Source organism: Coregonus clupeaformis, chromosome 9 (genome assembly GCF_020615455.1).
Source record: "Coregonus clupeaformis isolate EN_2021a chromosome 9, ASM2061545v1, whole genome shotgun sequence".
In the NCBI taxonomy this organism is placed as follows: Eukaryota; Metazoa; Chordata; class Actinopteri; order Salmoniformes; family Salmonidae; genus Coregonus; species Coregonus clupeaformis.
In genome coordinates, this window is record NC_059200.1 from 51,068,338 (window position 1) to 51,090,021 (window position 21,684).

Below are 21,684 nucleotides of genomic sequence, written 5' to 3' on the forward strand. Positions count from 1 at the left end.
ACATGTGCTCAGTGTGAACCTGCTTTCATCTGTGAAGAGCATAAGGCACCAGTGGCGAATTTGCCAATCTTGGTGTTCTCTGGCAAATGCCAAACGTCCTGCACGGTGTTGGGCTGTAAGCACAACCCCCACCTGTGGACGTCAGGCCCTCATACCACCCTCATGGAGTCTGTTTCTGACCGTTTGAGCAGACACATGCACATTTGTGGCCTGCTGGAGGTCATTTTGCAGGGCTCTGGCAGTGCTCCTCCTGCTCCTCCTTGCACAAAGGTGGAGGTAGCAGTCCTGCTGCTGGGTTGTTGCCCTCCTACGGCCTCCACGTCTCCTGATGTACTGGCCTGTCTCCTGGTAGCGCCTCCATGCTCTGGACACTACGCTGACAGACACAGCAAACCTTCTTGCCACAGCTCGCATTGATGTACCATCCTGGATGAGCTGCACTACCTGAGCCACTTGTGTGGGTTGTAGACTCCATCTCATGCTACCACTAGAGTGAAAGCACCACCATCATTAAAAAGTGACCAAAACATCAGCCAGGAAGCATAGGAACTGAGAAGTGGTCTGTGGTCACCACTTGCAAAACTAGTCCTTTATTGGGGGTGTCTTGCTAATTGCCTATAATTTCCACCTGTTGTCTATTCCATTTGCACAACAGCATGTGAAATGTATTGTCAATCAGTGTTGCTTCCTAAGTGGACAGTTTGATTTCACAGATGTGTGATTGACTTGGAGTTACATTGTGTTGTTTAAGTGTTCCCTTTATTTTTTTGAGCAGTGTATATACAAAAGTATGTGGACATCTCTTCAAATTAGTGCATTTGGCTATTTCAGCCACACCCCTTGCTGACAGGTGTATAAAATCGAGCACACAAACATGGCAAACATTGGCAGTTGAATGGTCTTACTGAAGAGCTCAGTGATTTTCAACGTGGCACCATCATAGGTTGCCACCTTTCCAACAAGTCTATTCATCAAATTTCTGCCCTGCTAGAGCTGCCCCGGTCAACTGTAAGTGCTGTTATTGTGAAGTGGAAATGTCTAGGAGCAACAATGGCTCAGCCGCAAAGTGGTAGGCCACACAAGCTCACAGAATGGGACTGCCGAGTGCTGAAGCACGTTGCGTGCAAAAACCGTCTGTCCTCGGTTGCAACACTCACTACCGAGTTCCAAACTACCTCTGTTCGTCGGGAGCTTCATGAAATGGGTTTCCATGGCCGAGCAGCCGCACACAAAGATCACCATGTGAAATGCCAAGCGTCGGCTGGAGTGGTGTAAAGCTCGCCACCATTGGAATCTGGAGCAGTGTAAACGCGTTCTCTGGAGTGATGAATCGCGCTTCACCATCTGGCAGTCCGACAGACGAATCTGGGTTTGGCGGATGCCAGGAGAACTCTACCTGCCCGAATGCATTGTGCCAACTGTAAAGTTTGGTGGAGGAGGAACAATGGTCTGGGGCTGTTTTTCATGGTTCGGGCTGGGCCCCTTAGTTCTCGTACAACGCTGTGTACTACTCCCTTCACAGAACAGCGCAAACTGGCTCTAACCAGAATAGAAAGAGGAGTGGGAGGCCCCGGTGCACAACTGAGCAAGAGGACAAATACGTTAGAGTGTCTAGTTTGAGAAACAAATGCCTCACAGGTCCTCAACTGGCAGCTTCATTAAATAGTACCCGCAAAACACCAGTCTCAACGTCAACAGTGTAGAGGCGACTCCGGGATGCTGATGCCTTCTAGTTAGAGTTGCAAAGAAAAAGCCATATCTCAGACTGGCCAATAAAAAGAAAAGATTAAGATGGGCAGCTTTTCAAAAGTTGTTTATATATTATAGAGATCAGTCCTTTCGGGAGCCCAGATAATTTATTTATTAATCCCATCATTGGATGGTTCGGTAGTTGGGTTTCCCAAGGGACTCCATAGGCCAGCATAGCTGACCTAAATCATAAATATAGAAACAAGGAGTTGCCTTGTAATGTGTATGTGTCTTTCAAATCTTGGAATATTCTCAAACCATTAATTTTCTTTACATTATGGATACATTTAATGAAGGTGATTCTGCCTTCTTGGCCTTTACCAAGGATGGTGATTCTGAGTTTCTTATCTATCTTTATGATTACACCCTTAGTTTGTTTGGGGTTGATGAAAAAGTAGCCAGTTTCTATGTGTGTCCTTTTGGCGCAGGTGTGTTTCTTGGAACATTGCTATATCAATATGGTTTCTTGCTAGAATATCAAGACAGCTGGAATATTTGATAGGAATATTAAGGCTTGTCAGGCTAGTGTTGCCATTGTTAAAATGTAATTGTTATCTTTAGTGTTGATAAGCCTATGGATGTAAAATAAAAAGCAGAACCCACAGGGAAACCCACCCATTGGTCGCTCCCCACCCAGAAGCCCCTCTCTTTAAACCCCCCCCTCCCTTCCCTGCCCTCCCTCCCTGGTTCCCCCTGGCCTGTACTATAATTACAGGGTTGTAACACAATGGCGAGTAGCAGCCTTACATATGACATCTCTTAAGCAGCAAATGTTTGGTTTTATTTTCTATAATAATAAAGTTAAACAAAATAAGTAACCAATTCAGACCTTTACAATTAAATGAGTAGATAGGATAGCTATAGGATCCATCTTTTGTCCATTGTTCATTAATTGGCATGGTGTCATCACTGTGTAAGTGTCCTGGACCTTAGGCAATATAATTGTAACAAGTTCAATGCTCAGCAATAATAGTAATATTGCTCCTTGTACATGAGAGGGGTCCTCGTCACAGCCTTATGCTGAGGGCAGCGCCATAGCCATAGGCTAGGCTGCATGATTGTGCATTGATAGCATACCTGAATAATGAGCCAGTCATGAGGTTCCATCTGTCGGCTTGTCCCCTTGTGTGTTTGGTTTGATGTGCTTATCGAAGAAGTCTTGAGATTATTTGGCAGTGGAAAACGTGTGTTGTGTTCTGGAAGGTCAAGATGAGTTTTGTCGCGTGGTGGATGAAGCCGCATCTGGGTCTGGGTAGATGCTGATCCTCTTCCCTGCATAGGTCACTCTTCCGTATTCCGCTGCAAGGTGAACAATTCGCCACTTGACTTCAAAGCTGTGGATCCGCACAATCATACATACGAGAGCTGCGGCAGAGTTGACCCGTGTGGTGCACAATGTTAATCAGTGGCATGGGACCCAGCTTCTCCTGCCCGAACAGTTCATAGAAAATAATGCTCATGAAGGAAGTGACCAGCACACTGAATTTACGAGAATGATTTTCGAGTGATTCCGTTTTCTCTTTTAGGAGTTGGATTATTCCTTCCAAACTCGCATTGGCTGTCTTCTCCAGACTTACCACTTTAGTTGAATAGGTATCCACTTTAGCAGTGAACACAGCCAATTATTCATTGTAGAGCTGTTCGCTACTACAATCTGAAGTGTAGTAGCGGACAGCTCTTTCTGTTGTCTGGTATTGAGAGCCACCATGGTCCCACAGTTGAATTGTGGATGGAAAAATTCTAGCTGCTGAGGTGTAATAGACCTGCTAGTTATTTATTGTCACACAATGAATGTCCCACACCTTAATATGATGTTAAGTATTGAGAAGTTTTAGGAAATACGCTTCTTAATTCATAGTAATTTGCAAAAGAAAGCCACGCGTTTCTATGCATACCACTGGCACCAGAACTCACCAGACTGCATTGTTAATTTTGGCCCTCGTCTGGACAATGGTGTATTGTTAGGGTGTGGAAAGGCTGAGTGCATGGGGCTTGAATGAAGGCTAAGGATAACCTCCCCTGTCTGTGTTCGTGATCTATCCAGTGTAGGATGTAGCTTTGTTGTATTACTGGAGACATTACGGTTGTCACTACCTCTTGGAGCTGTCTTCTTTGGCTCTGTTGGATTAGGACAAAGATCTTTGGTAAGTACTTGTCAGTATAAGAGGCTGTCGGTGTCTTTGTTAATGGTAGCATCAGTGCTGGTCAGTTGGCTGATTCGGCATTGCTTGTACTGTAAGCCAGCTCTGATGATACTGGATAAAGTTCTCAGGGGAGAGAGTACACGTCAGGATTCATGGTCTTAGCTGAGAGCTCTGTGATCTGGGAGTGTTGACAGTTGACAGGCAAGGCTTTGTTGACTTGAACTCACAGAACCACGGCAGGGGTCAAAGGTCATAGTGTTCAATCACTCTGTGTGGGTGTGGCTGCAGGGGAACGTGACTAGATGAGGCCTCTCTGAGCACTGTGACTGAACTAAACCAACTGTAACACCACCGTGGTCCACCTGCCAGGCTGGCTGAAACACTTCCCTGAGGTGTGTAGGATTGAGGGTGTTGCATGGGAACGCGAGCAGCGCGGAAACTGGGCGGGAGGGTGGGCGGGCCCCTCTCTGGCCCAGGCAGTAGGGTTCACACATAGACAATGGACCCCTGGAGACCCAGGGCCGTGGAGTTGTGATTGCACTCCGCACCGCTACAATAACACACACATCCTACTGCACCGCCTGCTTCCGGTCCCCTCCCTTTTGTCTCGTTTTCCTCATCCGTGTATCCTCATACACACAGACTGTACTATATCCATGCACTCTCTCTCTCTCTCGCTCTCTTTAGTGAGAGATAAAGATCTCTCTCTCTCTTACACACTCTTTCACACACACACACAAACGTATACCCGTATCTCTTTTGTATAGCAGCAGAGCTATTTTTTTTGTCTTATTTTGTTTGGCTTCATTTCCTTGTTTCAAGGGGAAGGAAACCAACCATTCTCTGTGGAAACAATCTGCTGTCCTTCAAACGTCTCTCAATAAATTAGAGTGAAATTCCATCTGCTTACTGTGAGAGAAAAAAGTCAGCAGCCATTCATTAGCTTACAAACAGTCTCTCTAAAGTCACACTCAAAGGACAAGTATTTTTTAAAGATGAAACCACAGGAGCAGTTAATGCTGATTCATATGCATATGAAGCTCTCTGGTATGTCTGAGTGTTGAATCTAGTGAGATGGAGGAAGTGCTGTCCTGCTGTGAGTGCGTTGGCAGGTATTTGGCTCAGCTCAGTCGGTGGCTTTTGGGGTCACCATGGTTTCCTTGTGTGTCGGCTGTAGCCGTGAGGACTTGTCAGGGTGTGTCAGTGTGGTGAGCAGATAGAGAGAGAGCGGCAGCAGTGTCAAGGTCCCTGGATCATCCTCACCCCCCACCGGATATCCTCTCTGGAGGGAGGAACCCAACCCAACACTATTCCTGTTGGATGGAAACCTTTTACTGACTGACTATGCATGCAATGAGGCATCCATTGTGGTTTCTTTGACATTGCCCAGTGTCATTTCATTTAATTGCCAATCGATAACCCCATCACATAATCTCTAGCAGAAGTCAGTTACTTCATAAATCTTTGAGCTTTGACTATCATCCCCCCCATCCTTTTTTTGTGAATGAGTTTCCACCACAAGAGACCAGACCCTGGGAAGTAGAACTCCTCAAAGAGAAGTAGAGATGAACGTTAAAGAATGTTTGTAGACTGTCTACACACCATCTTTAACTTGAATCTCTACTTCTCTTTGAGGAGTTCCACTTCCCAGAGGGAAGAGAGGGAGGGAGAGAGAGTAAAGGAGGTGTGGTGTAACAGCGGGAGAGTCAATGAATTGAGCCCAGCCTACTATATACCACAGTACCAGGGAAGGAGAGAGGGAGTGAGGGTGAGGGTGAATGAGAGTGACACCTCATCTGAACTGTGTGTTTAGAGCTCTGCAATCCCAGAGACAAGCACAGCTAATGTGTGGATTACCACAGCAATTCTCACTGGAGCTGTATTTGGAAAATGGTGGGCTTCTCTTCCTCTTCAGCTGTTGAAGCCGGTAAGTAACCAAATTGACTGCATGCTTGCATTACACTGTCTTGGCAGCCCGCTATTGTCCCTCAGTGGTCTATGTGGGTTGTGTTTATCCCAGTCTCTCAGGACTGTAACATTTGAGTTCGAGATACACTAAAAGTATGTGGACACCCCTTCAAATTAGTGGATTCTGCTATTTCAGCCACACCTGTTGCTGACAGGTGTATAAAACCCAGCACACAGCCATGCAATCTCCATAGACAAACATTGGCAGTAGAATGGCCCATACTGAAGAGCTCAGTGACTTTCAATGTGGCACCGTCATAGGATGCCACCTTTCCAACAAGTCAGTTTGTAAAATGTCTGCCATGCTAGAGCTGCCCAGGTCAACTGTAAGTGCTGTTATTGTGAAGTGGAAACGTCTAGGAGCAACAACTGCTCAGCTGCGAAGTGGTAGGCCACACAAGCTCATAGAATGGGACCACTGAGCGCTGAAGCGCGTAGTGCGGAAAAATCGTCTGTCCTCGGTTGCCACACTCACTACCGAGTTCCAAACTGCCTCTGGAAGCAACATCAGCACAAGAACTGTTCGTCTGGAGCTTCATGAAATGGATTTCCATGGCCGAGGAGCTGCACACAAGCCTAAGATCATGATGGGCAATGCCAAGTGTCAGCTGAAGCTTGCCGCCATTGGACTCCGAAGCAGTGGAAACACATTCTCTGGCGTGATGAATCACACTTCACCATCTGGCAGTCCGACGGAAGAATCTGAGTTTGGTGGATGCCAGGAGAACGCTACCTGCCCGAATGCAGAGTGCCAACTGTTAAGTTTGGTGGAGGAGGAATAATGGTCTGGGGCTGTTTTTCATGGTTCGGGCTAGGCCCCTTAGTTCCAGTGAAGCAAAATATGAATACTACAGCATACAATGACATTCTAGATGATTCTGTTCTTCCAACTTTGTGGCAGCAGTTTGGGGGTCCTTTCCTGTTTCAGCATGACAATGCCCCTGTGCACAAAGCGAGGTCTATACAGAAATGGTTTGTCAAGATCGGTGCGGAAGAACTTGACTGGCCTACACAGAGCCCTGACCTCAACCCCATTGAACACTTTTGGGCTGAATTGGAATGCCGACTGCAAGCCAGGCCTAATCGCCCAACATCAGTGTCCGACCTCACTAATGCTCTTGTGGCTGAATGGAAGCAAGTCCCCGCAGCAATGTTCCAACATCTAATGGAATGCCTTCCCAGAAGAGTGGATGCTGTTATAGCAGCAAAGGGGGGACCAACTCCATATAAATGCCCATGATTTTGGAATGAGATGTTGTGTCCACATACTTTCGGCCATGTAGTGTAGTTGTCTGTGTGTAGATCATGTGTACAGTCTTATGAGAGGTCCTACTGAACACTGTATCTCCACTTCCTGAGGATATGTGGACGTTTTCTCAAGGAATTATCTCAGATAGCTGACCCGGTCTACTTTTCAGACAGAGTTATGTTTTGATCGGGCCAATTAATTTAGCTTCCTTGTTCATTAATTTAGATGTTGATTTGTTATTACAGAGATATCTATTTCACATCTTGATACCTGCCATGTTTCTCTGTATAGACTTTTGTTGTCTCCATAGAAGAAACCTTTCTGTTGTTTTAAAGTTCTAATAAAAACCATCAAGTCAATCTCATTAACATTCTCGTCAGTCAATTTTTACTAGGCCCTTCACACAGACAAAGACAATTTTATGACTGCATCCGGTGTTGTTACATGCTGGAGTTCTGTCATGTTAATTTGGTTCCTTTTGTGTTTTCTGTGTGGTATAACCTGAATGTTGCCTCAACTGTTCAAATAAGCTGACCAGGAAACCTCTGACTTTCTGACCACCCCAGACATTACGGCACCCCACTTCTAAACAACACTCTTACTGGACTATATTCAGAGGGTTGGGAAATCATATGAAATCATAGTGGTTGTGAACTCGTTTGCCCTTGTTTCAGAGGTAGGCCTAATAGTTTTGTTGTGTTATGATGGAGTAACTGCTGGTAATGCAGAAATTCACGAAAGCAGACAGTTTTTAATGGGATTGTGAAAGCTCATGACTGTGCTAACATAACCTTACAATTAGATTTGTTTCCACATGAAGGCATCTGCTCACAAAGCACTTCAGGTCTGCTCTTTGAAGCTACTCAGTTTGTTGGTGTAAGACATGGTGAAGGTCCAGTGGGCGGAAAAATGAAACACTTTAACCGACAGGTTATTTGATCTGCTATGAGCAGAGATAAAGACAACAACCTTTTGGAGTAAAGCAAAAGAAACAGTCCCATATTGTAGTGATTACTCTAGACCAGGAAAAACATCTCTCAGATCCAGAGACCTCAAAGAAAAACAGGTGGTCTTGAGATTACTGAGATTACTGTCTACACACACTGAGTTTTTCAGTCTCTTCCCTACCACAGTAGTGTGTGTGTGTGTGTGTGTGTGTGTGTGTGTGTGTGTGTGTGTGTGTGTGTGTGTGTGTGTGTGTGTGTGTGTGTGTGTGTGTGTGTGTGTGTGTGTGTGTGTGTGTGTGATGCTCCTCTCCAGGAGAGCCCCAGGTCCAGTGCCTGGTACTGTAGTTCTGGTGTCTCCTCTCAGCTCCAGGAATGCCCCACTACAGATAAGATAAGAGATGTGAAGCCTCTCATCTACTGAGAGAAATAACTGATCACCAGGGTAGCTGATAAACAGATGTTTCTGTATAATTAAATGGTCCTGTCATGGGTTTGAGGGTGCTGTGCTGGGAACCCCCTTATCGCAATGCCAGAAAGAGAGGTTGATATTGAGGTGTGGAAAGTCATCCAAAATGTGGAGTTCCTTTCTTTGGACACTGTTGAGAAGTTCTCAGGGATTGACATTAAGGGTTGCTTTATTTCCTGGGGCAAGTGACCTGAGCAGGTGATTTTTTTTACTGATAACAACCAGGATGCAAAGAATTCCAGTAGACTGGTCTTTCTGGTTTATTTCCCTGTGTGTAGGTGAAAATAGCTACTTAACATTTTCGGGCAAGTGAGCATAATCTTCGGGCAACCAAAAAACACTCCTGACTTGCCCAATGTGGGAGTGTCTCTCAGACCATCAAGTGTTACTTCATCTAATTCCACAGAGTTAGATGAACACATGGATACCATTTGTATGTCTCTGTGTCTAGTATGAAGGAAGTTATAGGTGGTTTCGTGTGCCAATTCTAACTAGCGTTAGCACAATGACTGTCAATCACTGGTTCTGCTTTTGTGACTATCATACCTGTTTATTGCATTAATCTGCCAGACTCCACATTATTATTATTTTGTCTAGGTTCTTCCAGCCACCGTGTTTAAATAACCAGATGTCTGAGGTTAGCTCCTCCCAAAGCCACTTCTGTTGTCAGCACAGCGTTGACCCATGAAGATAGATTTGCTCAGTAATTGTATTTTACAATCTCTTGAAATTGTCACTCATTGTTTCATACATGACCTCTGACCTGTGTGTTCTTCTTTCCCCCCAGCGATGGAGTACCTGGTGAGTGAGCTGAACGTGCTGCTGAAGCTGTTGGACCAAGAGAGTGTGAGCACAGCCACAGCAGAGAAGATGAGCGTGGTCCGGAGCCTACTCGGGCAGCTGCAGCCATCAGGTGAGAGTGTGTGTGTGTGTGTGTGTGTGTGTTCCACATTTAACCCAACCCCTCTGAATCAGAGAGGTGGGCGTCCATGTCATCGGCGCCCATGAAGCAGGTGTTGTTGGGGGTTAACTGCCTTGCTCAAGGTCAGAACGCAGTTTTTTTGTTAATTTTTTACATGTACTCGGTTCTCTTCTCTGTTAAAGTGAATGGATCAGACTTCGTATACATGAACACTTCCCTTTATGGAAATGGCACCAGCTTTGTGGAATCCTTGTTTGAGGAATTGGGTGAGTTAAATATCATATCTGTATTATTTCATATCTATGAAGAAGAACTTGCTAGCACATGATTTAATTCTTAAAGGATTCTTAAAAAGTATTATATATTTTATTGTCCCACTCCCAACAGATTGTGACCTGCATGAGCTCAGAGCCTCCCCAGAAGAACTGAAGGATCAGGTAGAGAAGGAAATCTCCAAAATACCGACCTCTAAAGTAAGATAGCCTATTTGACTATACTGTATAATTGCATCTATAACACATTTGTTATTGAATTTTGCCTAACCGTAACCCTTTTCCCCTAGAGTCCCACTGACACACCCCCTCCTCTGCCAACCACCCCTCCTCCAGAGGACTACTATGAGGAGGCAGTGCCCTTGGACCCTGGCACGGTGCCCCAGTACATCACCAACATCGCCACATGCAGTGAGTACTCACATTCCTCCCAACAGTCACCTATAACCATCTGAAGTCACTGTCCATACACATTGTTATTATTGGGTTACATCTAATCTCTTACCTCCTGCTTCCTTCTAGTCAGCTCAAGTCCCGCAAATTCCATTGAAGATGCATACTATGAAGATGCTGACAACAACTACCCCATCACCCGAATCAATGGCCAGCGCAATAACTCCTGTGAGTATAAAATCATAACACCCTGTTGAGATGAATGTGTACTTGTGCTATATTTTCATATTGGGAGGGAGGAGGAACCTTCTTATCCAGGAACCTTTGTTGTTCTCCAGACGCTGATTCAGACGCGCTGAGCAGCTCCTATGAGTCGTATGATGAGGAGGATGAGGAGGCGAAGGGCCAGGACAGGACTCGGCGGTGGCAGTCAGAGGAGAACTCTGTGGGCCCCATGAAGGACTGTCGCATCTGTGCCTTCCTGCTGCGCAAGAAACGCTTCGGACAGTGGACAAAACAGCTGACCGTCGTCCGTGACAACAGATTACAGGTAGGACAACAGGAACTCTGTTGCATGTGTTTATTATTAAACGTTTATGTAATTAAGACACATTTAGACATTATAAGTGATTTTAAAGTCCCTTGTAGAGTATAAAAAACGATTGTTGGTGTGTCTTTCTCTGCAGTGCTACAAGAGCATCAAAGACAGCAGCCCACACATTGAGCTGCCGCTGAACCTGTGTAACGTCATCTACGTCCCCAAAGAGGCGCGCCGCAAGAAGCACAAGCTGCGTTTCTCCCTGCCTGGGGGAGAGGCCTTGGTGCTGGCTGTCCAGAGCAAGGAGCAGGCGGAGCGATGGCTCAAGGTGATCCGGGAGGTGGCCAGTCAGGCCAGCAGCAGTGACGGATTAGAGGGCTCCTCCTCTCCTATGATCCAGAGGAAGAAAGAGCTGGACAAGGTGGGCCTCCCCTCATTATCCCCGCTGGCTACCACACTCAGCCTATAAGCCTGTAACCCAGCACACTGAATGCACTGAACAGACCCTATTGGCCACCCTGTTTTACTCAAACTGACTCAGACACTCTTGGACTGGTGTTTTCACAAGCTATATTTAACATCCACATACATCACCATGCTGCAGTAAATAACCAGACAAACAAAGAGGTGTAATGGGTTCACACTCAAAAATATGCCGCATAAAGCTTACTTCATTATTCAATGTTTTTAATTATTTTCACTTGATAGATTAATTATTAATGACTAATTATTACACCCTGAAACTGTGTATAATGTGTTAGAAATGTGTGAGTGTAGGACCAGTAAAGGCTATGGCATTAAGCCACTATTTAGCAATGTGAGTAAGAGTTAGGCCAGACAACAAAGACAACTGAGAAACTAAGATAAAGAGGCCTCCCAATTTAGGGAGGGGAGAAACTGTTATGAAAACATGGTGCAGAATATTGTGAGAACGGCAATAACTGAGTAATGCAGGGAGTAGGGTATGTGTGTGTGTGTGTGTGTGTGTGTATGTGTGTGTGTATGTGTGTATGTATGTGTGTATATGTGTGTGTGTGTGTGAACTGATGGTCAGTAGAGCAGTTTTAGAGTGGAAAACTACAGCCCGCCTACAGAGGGGAGGGATTTTTTTGTATGACGTATGAGTATAAAAGATGGACTCTGAAATTGTGATGGCAGAATTCTCAATGAATAAATATCTCTGACTATGCAGACCGGGACTCTGGCCGTTACTTAAATCCCAAAAGACTTACAACCTTTTGGGAGACGCACAGAGACACTAAAATAGTTTGTTAAATAATTCACATAACATCACTGCATCAGGGATAGTGTACACAGACATCTCGGCTTTACAGCCTTCTTCAGGGTGTGGGTACAATTTTATTTGAATTCAAAACAGCATTTGTAAAGAACAACGGATAAGCAGCAGGTGCTTCTAATCAGGGTTGCCACTCATCTGCCAATCAGGGATGGGACTTTTCTGGTCTACCTGTATACAAATTAGTCACAAAGAAATACCGAATTATAGGGTATGGGATCGGGCAAGAAGAGCTACTCACAAATCAATCGCCCCAGGTGTCCGCTCACCTAAATACATCACATCAATTCATGAGATAGCCCACCACAAAGGGCATCAGGCAAAGACGTTCATAAATATGTGGGGCCAACTCATAAACGATATGCAAAATCGGATATGGACAGTGTTCTTGTATAACAGTCTAAATGTGGCTTATAGGAAGGAGGTGAAATCTAATTCTTCATTTAAACCGTGTGGAAATACAGAATTTAATTTATATATCCACATGGCTTCTCTTTAGAGTAATTTGTTGTCATAGTAAATAACCAGACAGAATGCAAACAGTCCAGTGAAGAGACAGACAGGTCAGATAGACAGACATCCTCCCTGTTTGACACCCCTGGTGTAGCGCTGCCTGATCTTTATCAGTTACTGATGGTATGTTTACTCAGTCTCAACACTCATCAGAGGGGGGTTGATGCTCATGCTGCCTGCTGACCGTGGGAAGGAAACAGCTGTCAAAGTAAAGGGTAGCAATCACCAACTGAAACTCACATAGAGTGATTTCATTACAGCCTAAATGTATGGCTTTGGACAAACAGACTGTTGAACCCATTTCAGGATTATTCTGAGACAGTAATGGCTTTTAGGCAGTGTGCCACCATGTGTATGTCCTAGCTGGAAATCTTTCTCTCATTGCAGTGTCTATGTGTGTGAACGTGCGTGGATGTGTGTGTGTGTTTCAAGTTTTGAATGCCACGTGCACAAGTACAGTGAAATGCCTTTCTTGCCAGCATGGCAATGCCTTTCTGCCGCCTCTAACCTAATTCCTTTCTCTCTCTTAGTTACTAGGAGCTGACAAGCACACGTCCGACTCTGACAGCGTGGCCACTGGTGACAACCTGCCCTCTGGTCAGCTCCGGGACAACTGTGACCAAGGTTAGGCCCCAATCTGCCTCAGCATACCTGAACATCCCTGTATATCTGTGTTCTTATATACATACTGCAGCTTTGTATTTACCTGTCTGCATTCTGATAGTTCTACATTGTGAAAGACCACGTCAGTTACAAGATGTATTTTTATTTTAGAATAACATTCTGTTCTGTATTTTAAACTGTCAGTCACAGGCCCAAGCAGAGTGAAATGTAGCACTATGTTGGGCAGTGGAGAAGGAGGAAAACATAATGAAAAAAAAGGAGCGTAATCCATGTTCTTGGGTCAGAAGAGGGGTAAACGTTTGGATGTTTGACCTAAAGCACATAAAAGACAGGACGTGTGGCTCAGAGCAGAAACATCCTTCCTGCCCTCTTCCTGCCTTTGTCTCACAATGACATCATAGGACATATACTGTACGTACACAAGGCAGAGAGAGTAGCACCTGGTAGACAGAGCGGAGAGACTTCAAAACAAAACAAAATTGAAGTACAGAACAGAATTTGTCTACATTATTCAATTGCCAAACATAATGTGCCACATTATAACTTGAGCCTCCAGTAAATAAGAATCCTAACAAAAAGAGGGGTTTAAGACATAATATATATATATTATTTTTGTAAACAAGTCTTTTGTAAACGACTCAGTGTGTTTCTATTCAGGGAAGGGGAAGAGGGGGGCGTTTACAGAGCTGACGGGATCTATGAGCAGAGCGGCTGGACGGAAGATGAACAGGATCATCAGTTTCTCTAAGAAGAAGCCTCCTCTCCCAGGAGACACTCTGTCCTCTTCCTACCATGACGACAATCCCCGCTGTGGTGAGCACACTGCATCCATGTCATATTTTACATTTTTCTCTCTCTCAGTCATAATCTCTGGGCTGAACACTGCATAGCTAGTTGTAGCTACTTATTACTGCAGCTTTATGTGTTACAAATTGAGATTCTGCAGCCACCCAGGCTCTACATATACTCTACATTATGTCCTCTACATTATGTACTCTGCATTATGTACTCAACATTATGTGTAGCTCAGCTGGTAGAGCACGGCGCTTGTAACGCCAAGGTAGTGGGTTCGATCCCCGGGACCACCCATACACAAAAATGTATGCACGCATGACTGTAAGTCGCTTTGGATAAAAGCGTCTGCTAAATGGCATATTATTATTATTATATGTACTCTACATTATGTACTCTGTATTATGTACTCTGCATTATGTACTCTGAATTATGTACTCTACATAATGTACTCTATATTATGTCCTCTATATTATGTACTCTACATTATGTCCTCTGCATTATGTACTCAGCATTATGTACTCTGCATTATGTACTCTACATAATGTACTCTACACAATGTACTCTATATTATGTACTCTATATTATGTACTCTGCATTATGTACTCTACATTATGTACTCTACATTGTGTACTCTACATTATGTACTCTGTATTATGTACTCTGCATTATGTACTCTGAATTATGTACTCTACATAATGCACTCTATATTATGTCCTCTACATTATGTACTCTACATTATGTCCTCTACATTATGTACTCTACATTATGTCCTCTACATTATCTACTCTGCATTATGTACTCTACATTATGTACTCTACATTATGTCCTCTACATTATGTACTCTGCATTATGTACTCTATATTATGTACTATACATTATGTACTCTGCATTATGTACTCTACATTATGTACTCTGTATTATGTACTCTGCATTATGTACTCTGCATTATGTACTCTACATAATGTCCTCTACATTATGTACTCTACATAATGTACTCTATATTATGTCCTCTACATTATGTACTCTACATTATGTCCTCTACATTATGTACTCTGCATTATGTACTCTACATTATGTACTCTACATTATGTCCTCTACATTATGTCCTCTACATTATGTACTCTGCATTATGTACTCTGCATTATGTACTCTACATTATGTCCTCTACATTATGTACTCTACATTATGTACTCTACATTATGTCCTCTATATTATGTACTCTACATAATGTACTTTATATTATGTCCTCTACATTATGTACTCTACATTATGTCCTCTACATTATCTACTCTGCATTATGTACTCTGCATTATGTACTCTACATTATGTCCTCTACATTATGTCCTCTACATTATGTACTCTACATAATGTACTCTATATTATGTCCTCTACATTATGTACTCTATATTATGTCCTCTACATTATGTACTCTGCATTATTGCCTCTACATTATGTACTCTACATTATGTCCTCTACATTATGTACTCTACATTATGTCCTCTATATTATTTCCTCTACATTATGTACTCTGCATTATGTACTCTGCATTATGTACTCTACATTATGTCCTCTACATTATGTACTCTGCAATATGTCCTCTACATTATGTACTCTGCATTATGTTACTATTTTCATCTTTCTTTTGTCCTCCCACCTTTAAAACCTGTTATTTTCCACTTCCCCATGTAATAACCTTTATGGAAAGTCCAGCAGTGAGAATATGTATGTTTTCCATTCCCCTGTCCCCAGGTTATCTGAATGTGCTTGTGAACCAGTGCTGGAGGGAGAGATGGTGCTGTGTAAAGGATGGAACACTGTACCTGCACAAAGAAAGGGGTGACCTGCGTACTCACGTCAGCGCTGTGGTCCTCCATGGGGCTGAGGTCGTACCTGGACTGGGGCCCAAGCACCCCTTCGCTTTCCGCATCCTGCAAGGAGGCAACGAGGTGGCTGCACTGGAGGTATTTCTGTGTTTGTGTGTATTTGTAGCCCACTGTTTGATATTTTCTACCCTACTACAGACTTAAATCCCTTGCCCAGTATCTCTGGTCTGTCTCATGGGTTCTAGTACCCTTTGGGATCAGTGACATGTTGTGATGTAAGTGTCTCTGTGTGTCCATCAGGCCAGCTGTTCAGAGCAAATGGGCCGCTGGCTGGGGGTTCTGCTGGCAGAGTCTGGCTGCGCCACCACCCCAGAGGCCTTGCACTACGACTATGTGGACGTGGACACCATCACTAACATCACAGACGCAGCAAGACACTCCTTCCTGTGAGTCTGATAGAGTAGTGCTTGGCCCTTTGGCCTGTGGTAGTTTCCAAATGCTCAGTGCTTTACATTTTAAGGGGAGAACATTGCTAATGCTAGATGGTCATATTGGTAAATGCTTATGTCTCTTTCCTCCTCATCCTGTCCCATAGTTGGGCTACCTCCTCCAGTGGTACCTCCACAGACACCAGAACCTATGATGAGGTTCCTTACGAGGGTCTATTGGTAAGGAGATTTACAGTAAATCTAATGAATCCACACGTCTGTGTCCACCCTTAGCTGCAGCTGGAGTTTAAAGGATCCAGTTAATGAATGATCTGTTCCTATATCCTCCCATATCTCTCCACAGAATCAGAGAGTAGGAGTCAGAGGGCTTTTTATTCTAGAGCAGTGTGAAGGCCTGCTGAAAGTCGATAGGCTCCTTTGTGTGTATGTGGGAGGGTAGATAGTGCTCCAGGGATGAGTTCTGATGAGCTGCTTTCAGAGCAGTTCTGAGTTGTGTAAGCAGTACAGAGATCTCTCACACAGCCCTGACGCTTTTGGGAAAACTCTTTGAGGGAAAATATGACAATCATATCCAACTGTGTATCCAGCTGTGTCAAGTATTTTCTTTAAATCCAGCTTTCACAATTTGACTGTAATACTTTGTGATACATCTCTCACATTCCAGTTTACTCAACTTGAAATGGTTTGTTTATTTAACTTGTGGTCTAGTTTCTCAAAAACAGTACGTTTCCAGTAAGTTTTGCAATACCACACTTTACTTATCACACATTAGTGAAAGAGTTAATCTGTTCATTCCTCTTTCCTCCCTCTCTCTCATCCCTGGCCATCACCTCTGTTCAACTCTTTATTCTCTCATATCTTTCTCCACTACACACCTTTCCCTCCCTGTTACCCTGCCTTTCTCATCATATCTCCTTTCCCTATCCCCCTTCCCTGCCCTCCACAGCAGCCAGAGGAGCCAGTACCCAGACCAGGAGCTCAGGTGAAACGCCACTCTTCTTTCTCCAGCAGCAGAGAGATAGAGAAGGTGGATTCCTTAGTCACTATAAAGAGACACGGTTCCAGTAAGTCCCCCGAAGGTCAGCCAAGACTGTGTGTGATGCTGGGAAGATAGGGGGGAATTGGACATTATCTCAACTTTAAGAGTATGCCTAGAGAACACCTATATGATGTATAAATGTGACCACTCAGAATGTATTTTCGTGGTTTCTCGATCTTAGATGCGAATCAGTATGTATCAGGGAAGTATGGCAAAACACGAGCCGAGGAGGACGCCAGGAGGTACCTGAAGGAGACAGAAGAGATGGAGAAGGAGCGAGAGGTCATCAAAAATGCCCTGCTCGTATTACGCAAGGAGAGGAAAGAGGCGAAGGAACAACTGAAGGATGCTACAGGTAAGAAAGTAAAACACATACAATCTTGTATTGAATTTCCTTAAATAGAGAGAGCAAACCTAGACAATTTATTTTGTATATATTAATGGTCCACCTACTGCTTGGCCACAGTATAGGAATTCATCACTCAGACATATTGAGGAGCCATGGAGCCTAACAAATGGATGACTGTGTGTGACTGTGGTCAGGTAAGCAGCAGAAGCAGCTAGAGAAGCGTTTGGGCCAGCTGGAGGAAAGCTGCAGGGGGAAGGAGGGGGAGCGGGTGGACCTGGAGCTGCGTCTCACTGAGGTGAAGGAGAACCTAAAGAAGTCCCTGGCTGGAGGGGTGCTGGGGCCGCTCACAAAGAGCAAACCCCCCACTAGCAAACCCCCCACTAGCAAACCCCCCAGAAAGGTACCTGGCCTACAGCTTCTCCTACAGCACATCACAAAGAGTTATATCAAGTCTACTCTAGACAATGGTTTATTGTAGATAAGCTAAACCATATACTTTTGCATCAGGGTTGGGGTCAATTCAAATTGAAGGCAACCAATTCAGGAAGTCATTCAAATTTAAAATAAAATAAATGGACCAAGTTTTGAAAAAAAATGCTTCAACGTTTCAGTTAATTGAGAATTCATAGAATTTATTGAATTGACCCCAACCCTGCTTTGCATTATTAAGGTTTTTATGTTGAAGATTTCTTACTGTATTAGCATGTACAGTGAGGGAAAAAAGTATTTGATCCCCTGCTGATTTTGTACGTTTGCCCACTAACAAAGACATGATCAGTCTATAATTTTAATGGTAGGTTTATTTTAACAGTGAGAGACAGAATAACAACAAAAAAATCCAGAAAGACGTATGTCAAAAATTTTATAAATGTATTTGCATTTTAATAAGGGAAATAAGTATTTGAACCCTCTGCAAAACATGACATAGTACTTGGTGGCAAAACCCTTGTTGGGAATCAAAGAGGTCAGTACTTGGTGGCAAAACCCTTGTTGGGAATCAAAGAGGTCAGACGTTTCTTGTAGTTGGCCACCAGGTTTGCACACATCTCAGGAGGGATTTTGTTCCACTCTTTGCAGATCTTCTCCAAGTCATTAAGGTTTCGAGGCTGACGTTTGGCAACTCGAACCTTCAGCTCCCTCCACAGATTTTCTATGGGATTAAGGTCTGGAGACTGGCTAGGCCACTCCAGGACCTTAATGTGCTTCTTCTTGAGCCACTCCTTTGTTGCCTTGGCCGTGTGTTTTGGGTCATTGTCATGCTGGAATACTAATCCACGACCCATTTTCAATGCCCTGGCTGAGGGAAGGAGGTTCTCACTCAAGATTTGACGGTACATGGCCCCGTCCATCGTCCCTTTGATGCAGTGAAGTGTTCCTGTCCCCTTAGCAGAAAAACACCCCCAAAGCATAATGTTTCCACCTCCATGTTTGACAGTGGGGATGGTGTTCTTGAGGTCATAGGCAACATTCCTCCTCCTCCAAACACGGCGAGTTGAGTTGATGTCAAAGAGCTCAATTTTGGTCTCATCTGACCACAACACTTTCACCCAGTTCTCCTCGGAATCATGCAGATGTTCATTGGCAAACTTCAGACGGCCCTGTATATGTGCTTTCTTGAGCAGGGGGACCTTGCAGGCGCTGCAGGATTTCAGTCCTTCACGGCGTAGTGTGTTACCAATTGTTTTCTTGGTGACTATGGTCCCAGCTGCCTTGAGATCATTGACAAGATCCTCCCGTGTAGTTCTGGGCTGATTCCTCACCGTTCTCATGATCTTTGCAACTCCACGAGGTGAGATCTTGCATGGCGCCCCAGGCCGAGGGAGATTGACAGTTATTTTGTGTTTCTTCCATTTGCGAATAATCGCACCAACTTTTGTCACCTTCTCACCAAGCTGCTTGGAGATGGTCTTGTAGCCCATTCCAGCCTTGTGTAGGTCTACAATCTTGTCCCTGACATCCTTGGAGAGCTCTTTGGTCTTGGCCATGGTGGAGAGTTTGGAATCTGATTGATTGATTGCTTCTGTGGACAGGTGTCTTTTATACAGGTAACAAACTGAGATTAGGAGCACTCCCTTTAAGAGTGTGCTCCTAATCTCAGCTCGTTACCTGTATAAAAGACACCTGGGAGCCAGAAATCTTTCTGATTGAAAGGGGGTCAAATACTTATTTCCCTCATTAAAATGCAAATAAATGTATAACATTTTTGACATGCGTTTTTCTGGATTTTTGTTGTTGTTATTCTGTCTCTCACTGTTCAAATAAACCTACCACTAAAATTATAGACTGATCATTTCTTTGTCAGTGGGCAAACGTACAAAATCAGCAGGGGATCAAATACTTTTTTCCCTCAGTGTATTTCCATCTGAGGTGTTTTGATGAGTATTGTAAGTAGAAATAGTATTATTTACCCATAAACAGATATTCTCAAATTCTCTTTCCTCATACTGTATGTCCAGGTCCACATCAGTAAAGTTGAGAATATATACAGTGAGGCATCCATGCCAGTCAACTGTGCTGCTGAGATGCGGAAGCACCCCCCATCCATCTATGCATCTAGCAAGGGGAATGTCATGCAGAAAGCCAAGGTAGGCTGTCATAAAACAAAATCCAGGGCACCCATTGACATTTACCTGTTTTATTAAGTAGCACTGTGTCTCAATGTTCAATATCAAAATCAGAACACAGACTGTAACACATTTACAGCAAGATCAGCCCTCATAGGTTTACTTTATGTACAAACACTAAATGTGTGTCCTGTTTTTCAGGAATGGGAGTCCAAAAAGGGGACTTAGAGAAACACTGCTCATTCAGATGGTCAGTCAAATGCCTGTTGTCTTGGAACATGTTGGAGCTGATTTGAAAGAGGAGGAGGGGTGAAGCAGGGACTCCATTCTCCTCAACTTTTCCACTTCCCTCTGGAGAGACAGATATTTACTGCACATCGCTGAGCTGAGAAAATTGTGACAGGGGAAGACAAGACTGCAACTCCTGGAATTGTTGAAAAACATCATTCAAAGCCCTATCACTCACTAGGAAATACTGAATGCTCATTCTGTAGCATGACACTTGTTTTGTGATTTAGTCATTGCTTGTGTTGCATGTGGTATTGTTGTTCCTTCAGAGTGTAGAAGAGGATATGTTATGAGGACTCCATGTGCACACATCGGATTGGACTTGAGATGTTGAGAGAGGAGAGATTTTTAGAGGGTGAATATGCATACAAATTATGCACATACAGTGGGGAGAACAAGTATTTGATACACTGCCGATTTTGCAGGTTTTCCTACTTACAAAGCATGTAGAGGTCTGTAATTTTTATCATAGGTACACTTCAACTGTGAGAGACGGAATCTAAAACAAAAATCCAGAAAATCACATTGTATGATTTTTAAGTAATTCATTTGCATTTTATTGCATGACAAAATCAGCAGTGTATCAAATACTTGTTCTCCCCACTGTATCTGCAAGAATAGATAATAAAGGGAAAGAGAATGTTGTATCGATTGTGAGTTTGTTGTTGGAATAGTAGCCTAAAGGAGATACTCTATCCCATAGAAATACAGTTTTATGGTGTATCCACTATGTAAGTAATTTCAAAACATGCACAGTAAGATGTTCAGAGTGGGAGGGGAAAAAACCTTTCATGAAGTGTATCAAACATTATTCCAGATCTTGTTTTAACAACTTGCTGGACATCAGACAGAAAACAGACACAGTATGACACCTGTATGAAATCAGTTGTTATGGTAATGTGAGACTAATTATGTGACTAAACAATGATGTTTCCTTATTACGTACTTCACTCACTGTTTCTCACTGTAATTAGCCTTTTACTTTGAATGACTTTTGCACTTTACTATGTTATTTGTATGTGTATTTTACATAAAAGCTGTTCATTGAAATTGTCTGACTTTTTCAAGCCTATCTGATGGTAATGTCACAGAAAGGATGGCAGAGGGTGTGTGTGTGTGTGTGTGTGTGTGTGTGTGTGTGTGTGTGTGTGTGTGTGTGTGTGTGTGTGTGTGTGTGTGTGTGTGTGTGTGTGTGTGTGTGTGTGTGTGTGTGTGTGTGTGTGTGTGCGTGCGTGCGTGTGTGTATGGCAGGAAGAAAATGTTAATAAGCCTGTAATAGACTATTGGAGAATTCA

The 21,684-nt window shown here is 43.7% G+C and overlaps 1 protein-coding gene across 6 annotated transcripts in view; it reads left to right on the plus strand.

The window, feature by feature from the left end:
• Window positions 1-20,836, plus strand: part of LOC121574062 (actin filament-associated protein 1-like 1) — a 37,397-nt gene extending 16,561 nt beyond the window's left edge. The window contains exons 1-18 of one of the 6 annotated variants that reach the window (XM_041886631.2): window positions 5,635-5,820; window positions 9,311-9,436; window positions 9,628-9,711; window positions 9,833-9,918; window positions 10,008-10,128; window positions 10,240-10,338; window positions 10,449-10,660; window positions 10,797-11,069; window positions 12,989-13,082; window positions 13,740-13,895; window positions 15,627-15,838; window positions 16,001-16,146; window positions 16,296-16,368; window positions 17,096-17,228; window positions 17,370-17,543; window positions 17,732-17,937; window positions 19,994-20,122; window positions 20,303-20,836. In XM_041886631.2, coding sequence (XP_041742565.2) covers window positions 5,784-5,820; window positions 9,311-9,436; window positions 9,628-9,711; window positions 9,833-9,918; window positions 10,008-10,128; window positions 10,240-10,338; window positions 10,449-10,660; window positions 10,797-11,069; window positions 12,989-13,082; window positions 13,740-13,895; window positions 15,627-15,838; window positions 16,001-16,146; window positions 16,296-16,368; window positions 17,096-17,228; window positions 17,370-17,543; window positions 17,732-17,937; window positions 19,994-20,122; window positions 20,303-20,329 — 2,388 coding nt within the window. In that variant the 5' untranslated portion in view covers window positions 5,635-5,783 and the 3' untranslated portion in view covers window positions 20,330-20,836. Of the gene's footprint in view, window positions 1-5,634; window positions 5,821-9,310; window positions 9,437-9,627; window positions 9,712-9,832; window positions 9,919-10,007; window positions 10,129-10,239; window positions 10,339-10,448; window positions 10,661-10,796; window positions 11,070-12,988; window positions 13,083-13,739; window positions 13,896-15,626; window positions 15,839-16,000; window positions 16,147-16,295; window positions 16,369-17,095; window positions 17,229-17,369; window positions 17,544-17,654; window positions 17,938-19,993; window positions 20,123-20,302 lie in introns of those variants that run through there. The other 5 variants (XM_041886628.2, XM_041886630.2, XM_041886629.2 and 2 more) reach the window with 5 other exon arrangements.
• Window positions 20,837-21,684: the final 848 nt, after the last annotated feature.